Source organism: Nomascus leucogenys, chromosome 4, assembly GCF_006542625.1.
Source record: "Nomascus leucogenys isolate Asia chromosome 4, Asia_NLE_v1, whole genome shotgun sequence".
NCBI lineage: Eukaryota > Metazoa > Chordata > Mammalia > Primates > Hylobatidae > Nomascus > Nomascus leucogenys.
In genome coordinates, this window is record NC_044384.1 from 17,344,097 (window position 1) to 17,362,922 (window position 18,826).

Here is an 18,826-nt window from a genome sequence, read left to right on the forward strand (position 1 = left end):
GTGGTTACACAACTATGGATTTTTGTTAAAACTCATAAAACTATATATCTAAAAAGGGTGAATTTTACTGTATATAACAAACTCAATAGACCTGATGTAAAAAATGTTTATTTTTCCACTGACAGAGTAAATATTTAGAGAAAGCTCTTCTAAGAACTTTAAACATTCATTTTAATGGTTTCTTTGTCATTGAAAGAGAGAGGCTATAAAAGCCAATAAAAATGAATTTGCTTCTTCATTTTAGGGTAAGATGTTTTACTGCTGCTGCTTAAATGGAGACAGTCTCTAAGAGCCTCACCATAAGAATGTCGTTTTTCTCACGACTTAAAGTCTATGCAGCCTTTGTTTCCTGGGCTATCCCTGCCCGTGAGAAACTAAGAGCCTGGGTGAGAGCAAAAGCTTTCATTGGATTCCAGTGCCCTCCTGAAGGGGCCTGGACCTATAATGCCACCTCCTGTGAGCCGGTGGTCAATTTGTTATTCTTCCCAAATGGGGAGAGGCACCAGGAACACCAAGAGAAACTAGCCCACATAGCCTTTCAACCTTCACATCCGGCTATTCTTTGCGCCCTACATGTTGCCTACACTGATGCCCATTTTAATCACAGTCTTTTAAGACAGTATAACGTGAAGTTATATTGGGTAAGTCTACTTCCTTCAGTGTGTCATGTCAGAAGATGACAACTTTTGGGTCAACTATCACAGTCCTGTCAACTGTCTGTGGAGAAGGTGCTTCCCTCCGACCTAGTTGCAAAGAGTGGGAAGGTGTCCCAGGTGGGCAGCAAAGCTTGGTTATAGTTACGTGGTCCAATGTGATGACTGAGATGGCTCCTGAGCCCAGGAATGAACAAGTACCAGAGACAGGGAGGGAAAGTGGTGTAGGACAGCCAGATCCCTACTACTGGAATCTTCTAGGAACTGCCAGTGAGTGCTTGGTTGTCCCTCATCCCACGTCATCCTCACACCAGCCCTAAAGACTAATATTAGTACCTTCTGTTTACACATGTTGAAAACAAGGCTAAGAAGTGATGTAGCTGCACAAGATAAGTCCACAAGTCACAGCGCTGAGTCATGAACCAGGTCTGTCTGCAAAACGTCTGCATTTTCTATCACACAGGGAAGAGGGTAGTGTCACCAGCTCCTTGGTTAGTATGAAGATCTGGTAACAGGCCCATAATTTTGTCATTTTAACTTTTATACTACTGGTAATCTTAAAGATTTTTTTAAAGCATTCCTGTATCTCAGTTTTATGAATGGGATCAAGGAAAGAGATGTTAGCCTAGCATGAGTTTCAACTTCACCCTGGGGTCAGGATAACTGGGTAAGAGGGAGGTAGGAAGAGAGAAAACTGGACTCACAGCTGTGCAGAGCCATGCGGGTGGGTCAGGAGGAGCAGCAAGTCTTGTGGGTGTGCCTGCCCACTGGGACATTTATTCGGTCCTCTTCTTTGTTGAAACCTTAGGGGACATAGGGTTGTTTTGCCGCAGTAGGCAGTTCCACAGTGGGGCAGCCATGGGGGGTGTCGGTCCAGGGTGGCTCCCCCTGCACTGCTCGGCTTGAGTGATCCCACCTAGACCCCGCCTGTGCTCACTGCTGACACTGCCACTGCCCAATATCAGGTCCTGCCTCTTCTCTGGCAAAGCTTTAGTGGTTGCAAGACTTCACCGGCAGGGCTCTGGGGATCAGAAATTCCACCGACAGCCCCTTCCCAGAAGCCTCCTCTGGCACTTGGAGCACAGCATTGTCTCATCTTCTCTGCTCCGAACCCTCCAGCGCTCCTCATCTCCTTTCCCAGGTGCTCAGGGCCCTGCCACTAAAAGCACACTCAATAAACATGATGATTCATCAACAGAGTGTTTGGGGCTTTGAATGCTTTGTCTCCTCTTCCAAAACCGGGTTATGCAACTTGTGCCCAGCGCACCCCACAGCAATGCACAAGACTCACATGCCATCAGAGACTGTCAAAGAGCAAACAACTCAAAACTGCGTTTCTTCCACCAAAGACAGCACCTTTGCTCAAGCTCACCCTTGTATAATCATAACAAGATTTTGTTTGTTGAGCTGGGGTGAAGGGTGAACACTAGATCTTTTATCTGTTTATATGCAGGTTCCTCTACCCCAAGGTATCTCACCAGTTTTCTTGATTTTAGAAGTTGTTACTTTTCAATTTTCTGTGCCAAAGGAATGCGGAAGTAGTACAGTATGCTCAATTCCCAAATCACCTATATTTGGCTCTGGAAGGAATTTTGACACAGCACTTAAATATGAACGTGGGTGTCCCTTCCATTGTGGGAATCTATAGTGCTGTGCATTAAGGGAATTCAATCACCAGAGAAGGAGCTACTCACTGGTTAGGGGCTGGGACATGTTCCTCTTTTGTTCCCAGAATGCACTCTTCTCTGCAGCATTTTACTCTACGCAGTGCCCTGTGGTGGACAGATGGCAAGGGGGCCATCTTCCCCTCCGTGTGTCCACCCCCTACCCTCTCATTCCCTGCAACTCTTCCCATGGCGGGGATGTGCTGTTACCCCACCCCCTGGATCTGGGCTGCCTTTGTGACCTGCTTTGGCCCACAGAATGTGGCAGAAGTGACAGCATGCCAGTTCAAGCCTAGGCCTCAAGAAGCCTGGTAGGTTTCTGCTTGTTCTCAGGCTCAACACCACCATGAGAGCATGCCCAGCTAGGTGGCTGGAAGGATGGGGGACAGGTGGAGAGCACACAGCCTGGCCCAGCCAACTAGCCGGGTCATTGTAAATGGGTAAGCAAACCAGGCCGGGCGGGACCAGGCCTGAAGAACCACCCAAGCTGATCCAACCCATAGAATTGGGAGCTAAATAAGTGGTGGTTTCTATTTTTGTTTTTTTTTGTTTTTGTTTTTTTACACTGGAGTGCACTGGCCCAATCAAAGCTCACAGTAACCTTGAACTCCTGGACTCAAGCATCCTCCTGCCTCAGCCTCCTGAGTAGCCAGGACTGCAGGTGCACACCACCATGCCCAGATAAGTTTTGTATTTTTTGTAGAGACGAGGTCTCACTCTGTTGCCCAGTTTGATCTCTAACTACTGTCCTCAAGTGACCCTCCTGCCTTGGCCTCCCAAAGCACTGGGAGGCATGAACCGCTGTGCCTGGCCAGTGGTGACTATCTTAAGCCACTAAGTCTTTGGGTGGTTTGTTACACTGAAATAATCCCATTTTCCCCACCACATGAAGGTTCTGATCCATCACAATCAAACTGCCCTTGAGAAATTCATTCTTCCTTCCGACAGCTGAGTAAAATGTGAGTAGGAAACATGATACTCCATTTCCGTTTCAACTCTTTCACTGGGTACCCAGGCTGTATTTTAAGAAATTTTTGTGAAATCAACAGCATATATATTATCAAAGCAAGTATTTTCTGTCCCTAGTCTGTGGTCCAGGGAACCAGCAATAAGATACAAATGAACGGTTGACACCATACCATAAAGATTAGGAATAAGCATATCATAAAGATTAGCAATAAGTTGAATCACGATTTTACAGTGAGCCCAGTTTTAGCAAGCCATAAAAAGGATTTTATGGTCAAACATAAGCTTAATATAATCTCTTTATCATGTTCCCCCTAATAACTGTTCATTATTGCTTCAGTTCATTTTGTTTATACTTGTCACATACATCTCTACAGTACACAGACACAGACTTGGACTTTCTATACATTTCTTAGCATTGAGTTGCCTTTGGATCAATACAGAATTAGTAGGGATCAGTGCAGGAAAGAATATTACCTTTTTCTGAAAGTAGAGTCTTACTTGTATATATAGCACCTTTGATTTAAGGATCTCAAGGTACTTTAACATTCACTGTAGCATCCTTCTAATATCTCTGGGTAGGGAAACTATTATAAATTATCATTATTGCCTTTTTATAGAAGGAAAAAATAAAAGCAAAGAAAAGCGAAGTGCTCAGTGAGATGACAGTCACAGCAGAAACTCGGGTTTTCAGCTCAGCATTCTACTTTGTGAACTGCAGCTCTGTAATATATTCCATATCAAAAGGTATAATGGTTTCCTCCATTTGTATAACATCTCTCTGTGGATGATGTTAAGTAAAAGGGGAGGAATGACGGTAAATTCCCACCAACGGATCCTCCTGGTTGTGCAGTTATTTCCTGCAGTTCTTTATGTTGGCTAAGGAGTCTCATAAATTACAGAACTGTCCTGTGCTTCTCCACTGAAAATCCTAATCGACTGCTACCACCCCAGCATTTCCAGCAGGAGGGAAAAACCAGTGACCCACAGTCATGCTCTTCAGCTGGGCATTTGTGACCAATAAAGTCTGAGCAGTGACCTCTATTAGTGCTTTCTTTTATAACCCACCAGATGTGCAAAATTAATTTTAACTTGCTTGCGTATTTTTGCTTTTCCCCAGTATTTGCGGGGAACCAGTGCTCACTGGGTAACAAAAGATAAAACCACCCAGGGGATTTCCTTCCATCTGGAGCGTCCTCTAGGTTTCTCACAAAGGAGATGATGCCAAGAGAAAGGCACCTTTAGGATAGTAAGTTTTCTTAAATTCACAACATGCAGATTTGGCTTTACATTTAAATGCATTGGAAAATGGAATGTTTTCCACTTCTACAAGGCTAACCCACAGATGCATGATTATTTACGAATAAAAGAGGATCTATTTATGCTATTCTTATCTAGACAAAGAAAATGCAAATTAAAATTTCAACTTTATTCTTCCTTGAACTTCCCGGGCCCTTTCTTTCCAGGAGCCCCATGTCCTGTTCATTTTCTCCATCCTTTCCAGAGAGACCTCTAGAATAAGAAGAATGCCAAGCTGCAGCAACTTGGAGTTTTAGAAATTTGGTTACCAACTACCTGAGTGCCTCTGCCAGCATGGATAAATTAACCACCTAGGGGGTAAGGTCACATACTGAGCTTAGTTCTGCTTAAGGACCGACACAAACTTAAAAAGATTCAGGAGAAAAAAATAGGGTTTCCTTTTTTCTTTCTTTTAGAAAAATGAGAATACAGAACATTTTTCAGAATATGAAAGTCCCACCACATGTTCCTAGCAACTTAGCAACTATCTCCAGGCCTCACATGTTTAGCCTTTTCCCAAAAGTGTTTACAATGAACACACACTGGGAAAGCCATCTCCAAAACACTGTGAGAAGAGGCACAAAAGAAAATATGTAAAGCAGACCAGCGTGGGGGCTCACGCCTGTAATCCCAGTACTTTGGGAGGCCGAGGCTGGAGGACTGCTTTAGCTGCGGAGTTTGAGACCAGGCTGGGTAACATGGTGGGACGGTATCTCTGGGGGGGAAGTGGGGATGAGGAAGCTGGACGTGGTCTGCAGCTGTGATCCCAGCTACTCCGGAGGTTGAGGTGGGAGGATCATTTGGATTGCCTGAGCCCAGGAGTTAGAGGCTGCACCGGGCTATAATTGCACCACTGCACTCCAGCCTGGGCCAGAGCCAGGTTGCCAAAAAAAGGAAAAAAAAAAAAAAAAAAAAAAAGCAAAAGAGAAAAGAAAGAGACCCTCACCTTTAGGAGAATTTTTGAGAAAACCTTTAAATTAAAAAAGAGGGAGGAAAGATATCAAGAAAAGTTATGAAAAGGAATACAAATATGGGGGGAAAACATAGACCCCCCCCACAGAACAGGATAGTCATAAAAATAGCTGTCATAGTGCCACAAATTACTGCTGCGAGTTTGAGGAGTGGCAGGGGAGACATCTGCCCCAGTGGGGGGGCTGCTGAGCATTCGTGGGCATGGGGACAGTCCTCATCAACTCACTTCCTGAAAAGCCCATTTCCTGGAAGGCAAAGTGGGCAGAGAATGCCGGGTGGTCTTCCTCGACTGTACCAATCGATCCCTCGGTGGCCGGGGCTGGGGCAGAGGCTGCGGTGCTGCCCCTCGCGAGCCCTGGCTCTGAGCTTCGGGCTCCCAGCCCTGGGGGGCGCTCAAGCCTTGGCCCCGCCCTGCTCCTGCACCGGCCTCGAGGCCTTCTCCGGCTCCCGCAGCCCCTCGGGGCCGCCGCACGGGTCCGGGAAGCGCGGGCCGTTCCCCGCGAAGGAGTCGCGCCGCGCCAGGGTCTCCTCCTGCACCGGGTGGCCCACGGGCTCCGCAGCCGCCGCCGCGCCCTCCTGCGAGGTCTGGCTGACGTAGACCACGATGATGTCGCCCTTGAAGTTCATCACCTGCCCGCTGGAGATGAACGTGGAGTTACTGTTTCCAGTCACATTTCCTGCGGGGAGAGGAAGGGAGAACACGGGGAGGGTGAGTCAGCGCCCGGGGGCAGGGTCTCCCGAGAGGAAGGTTCTGGGGAGTGGAGGGCGGCTCCCCGGATTCCCACAGCCCCGGGCCACAGGGAACCACGCTGTCACCCTCCAGGCCCACTGAGGCGGAGGAGGGCGGGGCAGAGAAAAGAGGAGGAGAAGAGAAAAAAGACAAAAGAAGTAAAAAGAGGCGGGGAGAGGAAGAGAGGAGAAAAAGGAGTGGAGGAGGGCGGGGGGAAGGGGCAGAAGAGGGCTAGGAAGAGATGGCGGAGGAGAGGAAAGAAAGGGGAGAGGAAGAGGAAGGAGAGAGGAAGAGGAAGGGGGGAGGAGGAGGGGAGGAAGAGGAGGAGGAGAGGAGGACGGGAGGAAGAGGAGGAGAGGAAGAGGAGGAGGAGGAGAGGAGGAACACGAAAGGAGGTGAGAGGAAGAGATGAGAAATGAGCAACCCTGGGGCAGACTCATGCTTTACCATTTGCCTGTGAGGTGGGACTCTGGGATACTGGCAAGAGAGCACACCAGGATTACAGAATCACAGACAAGATTCAGATGTTACAAAAGAGTGTGTGTGTGTGTGTGTGTGTGTGTGTGTGTGTGTGTGTGTTCAACACAGAACAAGCACAGCTAAGGGAGGAGACCTCAGTCTGCTCTCCTCTCTGGACTCACATCTGAGGCCCCATCACCCTGGGTACCTTGGTTCCTCGTGGTCCCTAACAGCTCAGCCCTGGAGGATCATGGGGCCATGTGGGCTCAGTTTTCAGTAGAGATTAATCCACTTCCTTAATATTAAAATTACTTCCAGAAGCAAAATAGATTCACAAAACTAAAATGGAAAAAAAAAGTCCTATAAATCACTTTTCCCTTCTGAGCTCTGAAGGGTGTTTTGTCCCTACGGGTTTCTAGCATCATTTCTTTGTGGGTGACTAGATGTGGCCAGTCTTTAAGCAATGGACCTTTTGAAAAACAAACAGAAAGTCCAACAAATGTTAGGAAACCTGCTAGCTTTTATGATTCTTCCATTTTAAAGACAAATTTCCTAGACTTCGGTCTAGGAAAGTGCCACAAACCAAGCAGATCTAGAAACACCCCAACACTCAGCATCACAAACAGAATCCTTCCATTTGATCAAGGGCCAGGAATGTAAAAATGGCTCCTCATGATTCACCACCTCTTTCTTCTCCATTGTGACGCAGCTTAGTAATAATTCATACAAATAAAATGAAGTTTTTGTTACCACTCCACATGAGATTTTCCTCAAATTTGGAAGGCATGTTTCGGATGGCCTGACTAAAATACCGATAGGCATGTAGGAAATTCCTTTGAGGAGCCTTCCCCTGACCTACTGGGTACCTCTAGAGAAGCCAAGACCAAAACACAAGGAAAAGCCCATGAAAACACAAGGATTTCAAGTACGAGCAACAAATCCAAAGTCTTGGAAGGAGGTCTGTGCCTCATGCTGTTTCTCCCATAGGCAGTTGTGTGGGATGTCCTTCAAGATGGGCAGTGGCAGGACTTGTCTAAGAACCCCCAATCAGCATGAGGGAGGCCCGCTGGCATTCCTGTTTACCTCCTACCCAGCACATTCTCCACCCCCTCTCCACACACTGCCAGGCATGCAGTGTACTTCAGTGAGGGTCTACTCACCACTGTATCTACGCCCTTCTGCTCCCACCACTTACCAAGTTCCTTCTCAAGTCTGTTGTCACCAGATAAACTCGTCAGGAAATTTAATTAAATATTAGGTAAAGCAGTGAAATATTAGTGAGAAAAAATGGGAAATGTGTCTATGAAAACTAAAGTGAATGCTTTGCAAGGACCCAAAGTAAAAAAAAACAACAACAAATAACAAAGAAAATGAAACAATCACCACAAACCATTCAACTGGTGTGGTGGTGTAGGCAAGGAAACTATGAAGAAAGAAAGAAAAAGGAAGGACTTCTGGTTTCAAAATGGCGGCACAGAAGCAAACTGGTTCCACTCCCCCCACAGAAAACCAAAACAAAATACACAGCACCGACATTATCACTCAAAATATTCTAGAACACAAATATGACAATGAGACAGTTCCCAGGGCCACAGAGAAGTGAGAAAGGAAGAAAAAGAATAGGAAAAGGAAATAATAAAACTCCAGAAGGATTTTGCTCTCAAATATCTGTAATTTCTCATTTCACACTGAAGAAATCAAAACTGGAAATTAAGGTGGTGTGGTTAATGTAAAAAGGGCTCAGGAGGCCGGGCGCGGTGGCTCACGCCTGTAATCCCAGCACTTTGGGAGGCCGAGGCGAGTAGATCACCTGGGGTCAGGAGTTCAAGACCAGCCTGGCCAATATGGCGAAACCCCGTTTCTACTAAAAATACAAAAATTAGCTGGGCATAGTGGTGGGCACCTGTAATCCCAGCTACTTGGGGGGGTTGAGGTAGGAGAAGCGCTTGAACCCAGGAGGCGGAGGTTGCAGTGAGTCAAGATCGCGCCACTGCACTCCAGCCTGGGTGACAAGAGCAAGACTCTTGTCTCAAAAAAAAAAAAAAAAAAGGGCTCAGGAAACTACAATCAGCCAGTACATACAGCCTTATACTATAAAATAATCAGTGGGTAACTATGAGGTATATGTTTTAAGTAAAAAAAAATTTATGATATGAACTTGTAAGATGACATTTTTAAGTAACTCAGCAACTGCTGACCAGGGGCTGATAAAAAGGCTTCTACCATAGCAGCAACAGAAGAAGTAGGCATAGCAACACAGTCAAGTCTTCCTATTTGAGAGATCACTACTTGGTTAATAGAAAATGTCAAAGTGAAAAATAAAAAGTACATGGAATAGGACATTCAATTTTTAAAAAATGCACACACAATGAAAATTCTATTCTGATTAAAAACATACCATGTTTATTTAATAAAATGAGCAATTTAAAGTTGCTTAGATGTATGATTATTCTTGACCTAGTTCCTCTAGTTTTAATATACACCATGACACAAACAGATAAATCTATGAGGAAGATAAAGAAGAGATGAGATTAAATGCAAAACCATCCATCATGAGGTGTTCCCACTACAACATCATTGCCTGCTGGTTCTGTTGTTCTTCAGTATCATGTAAAGCTACACAGAGGACATCTCCAGCCACTGCATGATTGATTTATGGTTTTGAATTTGTTCTCATCTCTTCTTTATCCTCCTCACTGATTTATCTGCTTATGTCATGGTATATATTATTTCTCTGCCATTTTAAATTTTATTTTTCAACAAATCATCATGAATCCATTGTTGTTTACTTCTTTCTTGTGAGAACCTTTGATGAGTCTGAACCCTGGTAAAACCTATGGTTTGTGTAAAGTCTTTCATCTTGAGAATTTCATTCCATGCCATTGCTCCATGGCAAACAGTATCTTTGATACTGATAACCTAAATATTCTATAGGACCTATATTCATTTTTGTTTTCTTTTTTCAGATGGACCTCAAACCCTTTTGCCTAAGTAGAATATCTAAACATTTCAGAATCCTTTGTTTCATGGACTGAACCAAGAATATTATTGTTGGGGAACTAAGTGTGGTGGCTCACACCTGTAACCCTGGCACTTTGGGAGGCCGAAGTGGGTGAATGCTTAAGCCCAGGAGTTGGAGACCAGCCTGGGCAACATGGTGAAACCCTGCCTCTATGAAAAATACAAAAAAGTTAGTTGGGTGTGGTGGCACACGCCTGTAGTCACAGCTACTTGGGAGGCTGAGGTGGGAGGATCACCTGAGCCCAGAGATGCTGAGGCTCCAGTGATCTGTGATCATGCCACTGCACTCCAGCCTGGGTGACAGAGTGATCCCCATCTCAAAAAAATATATATTATTTTTGGAAGGCCATGAAGCTTGTGGAAGGGCAAAAACTAGGCCTTTAAATTCCTGACCATTGGCCGGGCACGGTGGCTCACACCTGTAATCCCAGCACTTTGGGAGGCCGAGGCGGGTGGATCACGAGGTCAGGAGATCGAGACCATCCTGGTTAACACGGTGAAACCTGGTCTCTACTAAAAATAAAAAAAATTAGCTGGGTGTGGTGACAGGCACCTGTAGTCCCAGCTACTCGGGAGGCTGAGGCAGGAGAATGGCATGAACCCAGGAGGCAGAGCTTGCAGTGAGCCGAGATCATGCCACTGCACTCCAGCCTGGGTGACAGGGTGAGACTCTATCTCAAAAAAAAAAAAAAAAAAAAAAAATTCCTGACCATTAAGATGTAAAGGACAGTTACCTAGAAAGATTTAGGAGATTCTAAAACAAGTTTATTCTTCAAGTGTTTCCTTAACAAAGCTAAAATTAATGACAAAAACAACCATCGGTCAAGTCTATCCATGCATGGTGACTCTTGTGAGATATAGTAAACTGACAGACACCAGACACTAAACTTTTTTTAAAAAAGTTATACTGATCTGCCAATCACAATACGTGGCAATTCTTAAGTGGCAACAGAGTGGTCGCCATGGGCCTGTGCAGCTGCACAAGGCCTTATGCTCTGAAGAGCTCCATGCTGGGTTAAATGCTTTGCTGTCATCATGAAATTCTTATTAATTTTTGCAAAAGGGGAAGATTTTTCATTTTCCACTGGGCCATGTCAGTTATGTCACCAGTCCTGAAGGTGCGGGCAACTCTTAGGAGCATTACTCTGGGAACTTTCCCCACTGAGGCTCCAATCTAGCACTACCGTTTTCGGAAGTAACATCTTGTAAGTTGGACATTTTTCAATATTACAGAAGTGTTTGCTAATCAGATTTTCTCTACTAAATATTCAGTAAAACTGAGTTGTAGAAGCTCCCCACTTATGCTCTAAAATACTGATCCTGTGATATGTTTCCCTCATGTTCAAGCCACCCACCCCTTGCTGCAAAGCACCAACTTTCTGATGGAAAACTGGGGCCTGTCCTTTGCGAATGGGTCTACTGATTGTACCAACTGTATCTTGAATGCTTTACCTACAATTTCTAGTTTTGGGTTCTTTAACGTGGAATGAGAACCAAAAGTCACTTGCCAAAAAGCAGTCTAAGTGCAGGAGCCTTCTAGAGTTTTCTTCCTTCCACCTTTCACGGTTGTCTCATTCACCTCAACTTCAATACCAAAAAGGTTTTAGCAGTTCATTCCCTGAATCATCCCAAAGTATTCAATAGTTTTCATAGAAATAATCGTGATTATCAAACTCATTTTTTTCTTGCCAGTTAACATAATAGTTAATGTTTTAAATGACAAGATCAGCTCACACTCACAGAACTGGGAGCACCCATGGACTTTAGAAAACATGGCCATTCAGCAGGTGGGAGCAGAAGGGTCTGGCTATTCCAGAGTGACCCACGAGTTGTGAATAATCAGTGTGCTATGAGCTTCAGTCAGCTTCCTGGGCGGGTATGGGTTAATCTGTGGGTTGAGTGGAGATAGATTGACTACCTACTACAATAATAACAGTAACAGAAGCAACACTCTCCATGCAGAATTGACTAAGCCCTCTCTCCAGGCCAGGTTGGCTGCCTCACAAACACCAGCTTGCAGGTGTTCTGCATGTGAGCACGCCAGGTTTCTGTGGTTGGTTTTTTCCCCCTCTACCGACTGACACTGTTTCAAGGATGAAAACTCTTCTTTTTCCATGGCATGTCATAATCCAGATTCGCTGGAAAGCAATCTAATGACATTCAATGTCAGCGTGGTGCTTCAGTCTCTGAAGAGCAGAGGTGAGTAAGTGGTCACTAGAGGGATGGAGGTATTAATGGCTGTCTGAATTCAGGAGGGGCAGAAATGTGGGGCAGAGGAGAGAATAGCTCTTGGGTCTTGTCCTGAGACTTGGCCCTCACTAGTGGTGAGAATTTAGGACAAACCATCTAACTCTCCCGATCTGTATCAAGCTGTGCTGCCCTGGCAGTGTGCAACTGCGAAGAACAAGCAAATATTAATAATACACATTTGTTAAATAAATGAATAAATGAGCACATGAATATCCAGCAGCGTAGCATAAGGGTCAAACAAGATGATAGATTTGAAAATGCTAGGGAAATAGCAAAGAATCAGTCACAGGTGCAATGGTGGCATTCCTCCTCCCAGAAAGTAATATCAGCGCTCACGGAACTCCCAAGGACACGGAGATTCATGAAATACACTGAATAGTAGTATTATCTTTCCATCCCTGTCTTGTTAGAGGATCTCAGTGTGTCTTAAAGACTGAAAGGGCACTTTCTCTGGAAATCTAACCAACTTCTGTTTGCTCTGCCGAAGTCCTCAATCATTATGATTGTCTTTGGTTAGAACACTCATCTATATAATTCTACATTAAACCCCACAGTCTCATTTCTCATCACGCAAGTCTGCTGTGAGTTGAACGTGGCACCAGAGTGGATCAAGGCTTAGAATTAGTTGATAATATCCTTATCTAATAAGATACCTCAGTCCTGAACTGTCCTTGCTAAAAGTAAGAATTCCTTAACATTTGCTTTCTGTATTGCAGAACATATTAGTTGTTCACATCAGAGAGTTCACATCTGATCTGCGATGGTGACATCAATAGGTCACCATGTTGGCAGCTGTATAATCAGGTGGGTGCTGTGGGTCTCCTTTTCAACATGGTTCTCATGGTTTCTGCAGTTGATACGTATCCCAGGAGGGTAACTCTTCCCACTGAATGCCTAGAAACTCAACGGGGACCTCTGCAGTTAGCAGGGACCTCTCCCTTTTTGGTGGCTAGTAAAGGAGTATGAAAAGGGGAGGGATGGTTCAGATGAGGCTTACCCAAGATGGCCTAAAAAGATCCGAGGCTTAAGAGAATGAAGAAACAAGCTGCAGACTGGAAGAAATTATTTGCAAAAGCCATATCTGACAAAGGACTATTTCCCAAAATAAACAAGGAACTCTTAAAACTCAACAATAAGAAAACAAACAACCTGATTAAAAAATGGACCCAAGGCCTTAACAGACACCTCACCAAAGATATCCAGATGGCAAACAGGCATATGAAAAGATGCTCCACGTCATAGGGAAGTCATTAGGGAAGTGAGAATTTAAGCAACAGTGAGACACCACTACACACCTATTAGAATGGCTCAGATCCAGAACACTGACAACACCAAATGCTGGCGAGCATGGGGGTGGGTGGCAGGAACTCTTATTCTTGGCTGGTGGGAATGCAAAAGGGTATAGCTGCTTTGGAAGACAGTTTGATGACTTCTTACAAAACTGAACATACGCTTATCATATGATCCAGCAATCATACTCTTTAGTATTTACCCAAAGGAGTTGAAAACTTATGTCCGCATAAAAATCTGCACACAGATGTTTACAGCAGCTGTAGTCATAATTGCCAAAACTTGGAAGCAGCCAAGAGTCCTTCAGTAAATGAAGGGATAAACAAATTCCCCATGTCTTCCACACAATGGAATATTATTTAGTGTTAAAAAGAAAAGAGCTGGCCCGGGCACGGTGGCTCACGCCTGTAATCCCAGCACTTTGAGAGGACGAGGCGGGTAGCTCACAAGGTCAGGAGATCGAGACCATCTTGGCTAACACAGTGAAACCCCGTCTCTACTAAAAAAAATACAAAAAATTAGCCGGGCGTGGTGGCGGGCACCTGTAGTCCCAGCTACTCGGGAGGCTGAGGCAGGAGAATGGCATGAACCTGGAAGCGGGGCTTGCAGTGAGCCAAGATCCCGCCACTGCACTCCAGCCTGGGCGACAGAATGAGACTCTGTCTCAAAAAATAAAAAAAGAAAAGAGCTATCAAGCCATGAAAAGACATGGAGGAAACTTAGATTCATAATGCTAAGTAAACAAAGCCAATCTGAAAAGGCTATAGAATGTATGATTCCAACTCTATGGCATTCTGGACCAGCAAAAACTATGGAGACAGTAGAAAGCTCAGTAGTTGCCAGGAGTTCAGAGAGAGGAAGGGGTGAGTAGAGCACAGAGGATTTGTAGGGCAGTGAAACTACTCTGTATGAGACTATCATGGTGGATGCATGCCAGGATACATTGGTCCAAACCCATAGAATGCACAACACAAAGAGTGGACCCCAATGTGTCAATATGTGCTCATCAAGTGCAGCAAATGTACCACTCTAGTGGGGGAGGCTGTGCATGTGTGGGGAGCAGGAAGAATATAGGAAATCTCTGTACCTGTCCCTCAATTTTCCTATGAAGCCAAAACTGCTCTAAAAAATAGTCTACATTAAAAACATGAAGACCAGAGGTTTTTTATAGGCATTGGTAGTCCATTAAGCCAAACCAGGCCTTGTCCCACCCCTCTTGCCTCCTCTCCTCGGGATCTCTTTCTGACAGCGTTCCCCTTCAAGGCTGCCTCTGACCTTTATCTGACATTTATTTTGCTTGCCAAAAAAAAAGATAGAGTTTGAAGCATGTGGAAGAAAAGGCTTTCCCCACAAGAGAAAGTGATAGTGAAAATAGTAACATCCCAAGACAACTGGCAGAAGAGAGGGGTCTCACCATAACCAGGGGACCATCATGCATTGTGCATCCTACTGTCCCTCCTGTGGAACCTTCTGGACCAGGCCAGGCCTAGCTACTGCCTCTCCCTCAGCCAGAGTAGCCAATGATGCCAGGACTGTGCTTGTCCCTATTCTGTGACACACTGAGGATTCTCCAAGGCACAGTAAATAAATGAAATCAGCATCACCTGCACTGACTTAAGAGGAGACAGTGCGGCGGTTTAAGGTTGCACTGCAGCCCTGACCTCCTGGGCTCAGGTGATCATCCCACCTCAGCCTCCCGAGTGGCTGGGACTACAGGTACATGCTACCACATCTGGCTAATTTTTTGTTAATTTTTGTAGAGAAGAGGTCTATGTTATGCAGGCTGGTCCCAAACTCCTGGGTTCAAGAGATCCTCCCACCTTGGCCTCCCAAAGTGCTGGGGTTACAGGTGGGAGCCACTGTGCCCTGGCCTGCAATCGGATACTTGAACCATGGCTTTGTCGCTTACTAGCTGTATGATCCTGGGCGAGGAACTTGTCCCATAGAATTTCTGTGAGGAATAAGAAGATAATACACACAAAACACTTAGTACCCGGTGACTAATGTCTATAGTATCACTGATAAAACTGTAACCTTCAGGCTATCAAACCAATCTTACAGGTCCCTGAACGCAATATGACTGATGGAATTTGAAGGCTACCCAAAAGTATGATTTGAAAGCCAGAATGACATGGGGATTTTTATTAAATATGGGAATTTGGAAGTGTTTCTAACAGTTAAGATGGATTAGTTGGCAGGGTGCGGAGGGTCACACCTGTAATCCCAGACAGTGCGGTGGGTTAGGGTACAAGCTTCATAATCAGACATTTGTTCTTGTTTCTTTGAGAAAGGGTCTTGCTTAATCGCCCAGGCTGGAGTGCAGTGGCGTGAACACAGCTCACTGCAGTCCTGACCTGCTGGGCTTGGTCGTCCTCCCACCTCAGCCTCCTGAGTGGCTGGGACTACACACCTTGGGAGGCCTAGGTGTGTGGATCTGTTTGAGCTCAGGAGTTCAAGACTAGCCTGGGCAGCATGACGAAACCCAGTCTCTAAAAAAAAAAAAAAATACAAAAATTAGCAGGGTGTGGTGGTACAGGCCTGTTGTCCCAGCTACTCGGGAGGCTGAGATGGGAGGATGGCTTGAGCCTGGGGGGCGGAGGCTGCCGTGAGCCAAGATCGTGCCACTGCTCTCCAGCCTGGGTAATAGAGCCAAACGCTGTCTCAAAAAAACACTAAAAAAAAAATGGATTAGTTGACTTAACATTAATATTTAATGTGACTTAACCAGAAAAATGTTCAGATAACTTGAGAGTGTTAAAAATAGCAAGTAAGTCAACAGAAACAATGAATCAATGATGTTTCCCATCATAATCAGAATGATGCTTCTACTTTGTCCATGCTTGACATAGCAGGCTCTGTGGAATCTGCATTTCTCAGGCAGAAAGAACAAACTTAATTCTAAGAACACAATCCCTGACAGAATTTACATTTTTGAGCAAGATAATGCATACCTTTCTTCTCAAAAGCTTATTATGTTGTTTAAAATGCCTAACATATGAACATTAAATCACAAGAACCATGCCAAATAATACCACCAAATTGTCATGTAGATTTTCTTCCAAGGAAGAGAACTAAAAATATACACAAATACACTGAAACTACCCAGGCTACATTGGGTTCTTTTGGAATTTTTTAAAAAACTTATTTTATATTTAACCCATATGCTTCTCATGTGATTTTCCTTTTTATGGAAATGTAAGTTCTGTTTCAGGCACTTAGAAGAAACTGGGTATGTGATGATAAGGGAAGGGAAACAGTATTTAATAGTTCCATTCTGAATCATGCTTGAAAATTACTTAGAAAGTCTTACAGACCAAAGCCTTCCAAAATGAGCCCTATCAGTGCAGAAAGAAGGGAGACAGGATGAAATGAAGCAGAGTATATACAGTGACCACATTTTTTGTATATTTTGAAATAGTACATTGATGTTTTACAGCAATGAAAGCTGAATATTATCACCAAATAACCAAATTATGAAATATCTATTTTAACTTCAAGATTCAGGGCCAATGAACCAGTATCTGCCTTTACGAGATTTAGCTGAACGTGAAATGCAAGGTGGTGAATAGCATTCTAACAAGAGTGTGAAGAAAGAGATAGAAGGCTGTCCGCTGCTGGAGAGGAAGAAAGGAGGGGAGGTAAGTTTGGATAGGAAAATCTTTTTCTATAGTCTCAGAATGGAAATAGATGGTCAACAACAGTCATTTCAAGAGAGAGAGTGGGACCAGGGACAGAGACTGAGGACAGGGGAGGATGATGGGTCAGGCAGGTCTTCACTATCCCGTGTTCCTGGCTCCCAGGTGATGGCCTTGGAGAGTCTATGCTGCTAGGATGAACCAGCTCACCTGTGCTCTGTCATTTCTGCTTCCTCTGCCCAGGACACTAGGTGAGCCCAGGGCACTAAGTGAGCCCAGGGCAGCCAGTGCCAGCCCTTCCATCCCTCTCCTTCTCCAGCTCCCTAGAGCAGACCAAAGAACTGGGAGGCTGAGAGTGACTTGGGGGAACAAACAGGAGGCAGTGGTCTCATGTTCATCTATTTATTCCTGAATGGATGAATGAATGAGTGTATAAGCATCCATTCACTTAACATATTGAGATACTAGAAAGATTAGGCTATGAGAATTCCCCTTTTCTTTTTGCTTTTTTCTTTTTTTTTGAGACAGAGTCTTGCTCTGTCGCCCAGGCTGGAGTGCAGTGGCAAGATCTCAGATCACCTCCGCCTCCCTGACTCAAGCAATTCTCCTGCCTCAGCTTCCCAAGTAGCTGGGATTCCAGGCACGTGCCACCACGTCCAGCTATTTTTTTTTTTTATTTTTAGTAGAGATGGGGTTTCCCCATGTTGGTCAGGATGGTCTTGAACTCCTGACCTAAAGTGATCTGCCCACCTCAGCCTCCCAAAGTGCTGGGATTATAGGTGTGAGCCACTGCACCCAGCCAGAATTCCCACTAACTGGTTGTGGCTGCCTAGAGCTGGGGTGTTGATAGAGCGTGAGAGTATCCAGGCTGGTGAGAAAGACCCCAAGATTCATTACGAACAACAGGCCGCAGGTCAGAGATGGGGCAGGCTGTGGAAGGCCTGGATTTCTCAAATGATGGATTCCTTTTCACACGGTCCACTCCCTGGCATTAATCCCTACTTGTTTTTCAGGCTTTTTCAAGTCTCCGTGGCTCAGTGGACCTTCAATAAATTAATTGAAAAACAAATAGGTATTCAGTGTTCATCAAGAATTGTTTGCAGCCATAGAAAAAGAAGAAAATCATGTCCTCTGCAGCAACATGGCTGCAGTTGGAGGCCATTATCCTATGTAAATTAGTACAGAAACAGAAAACCAAACACTGCATGTTCTCACTTATAAGTGGAAGCTAAACACTGGGTATTCATGGACATAAAGATGGCAACAATAGACACTGGGGACTTCTAACTAGGCAGGGGAGAGAGGGAGAGAAACAAGGATTGAAGATACTGGGCTCACTGCCTGGATGACGAGATCAATCATACCCCAAACCTCAGCATCATACAATATACCCAGGTACAAACCTGCACATGTACCCTGAATCTAAGATAAAAGTTGAAATAATTAAAAAGCAAAATGATTTTTAAAAGATAAAGAAAAAAAGACCACCCTAACTTTCTCCAGCTCAGAAGTGACTGAAACTAACGAGTGGCTTCGGGAGCCAAAACCAAGCCACCAGCCAACAACAGACACATTAATCATAAGCAGTTATGGTTTCTTTCACATGAAATAACTCTAGGGGCACAGTGAGAATGCGCCAATCTCCAGGTGAGAGGGCTTGTAACCAAGGCAACCATCACGTCAGCAAGATTAGGCGTAACTTCAGACCTAAATTAAGGCATGGTTATTTAAGACATAACCAGAAGTATGCTTCCCCCTTCACTGATCTTTGTTAATCATTCTCCTTGCTTCTTAGGACTTATAACATGGCTAAAATAGCATTAACAGCACTGGGTATTATGTTTTTTAAAGTTGTCTACACTTGCGGAGCTGTCTGAAAAATCGTCA

The 18,826-nt window shown here is 44.7% G+C and overlaps 1 protein-coding gene across 5 annotated transcripts in view; it reads right to left on the reverse strand.

Moving 5' to 3' along the window:
* Window positions 1–3,306: 3,306 nt before the first annotated feature.
* The window catches only part of TNFRSF11A (TNF receptor superfamily member 11a), a 61,624-nt gene continuing 46,104 nt past the window's right edge, over window positions 3,307–18,826 (reverse strand). For all 5 annotated transcript variants that reach the window (XM_030810296.1, XM_030810295.1, XM_030810297.1 and 2 more), the window contains one exon: window positions 3,307–6,231. In XM_030810296.1, coding sequence (XP_030666156.1) covers window positions 5,948–6,231 — 284 coding nt within the window. In that variant the 3' untranslated portion in view covers window positions 3,307–5,947. The remainder of the gene's footprint in view (window positions 6,232–18,826) is intronic.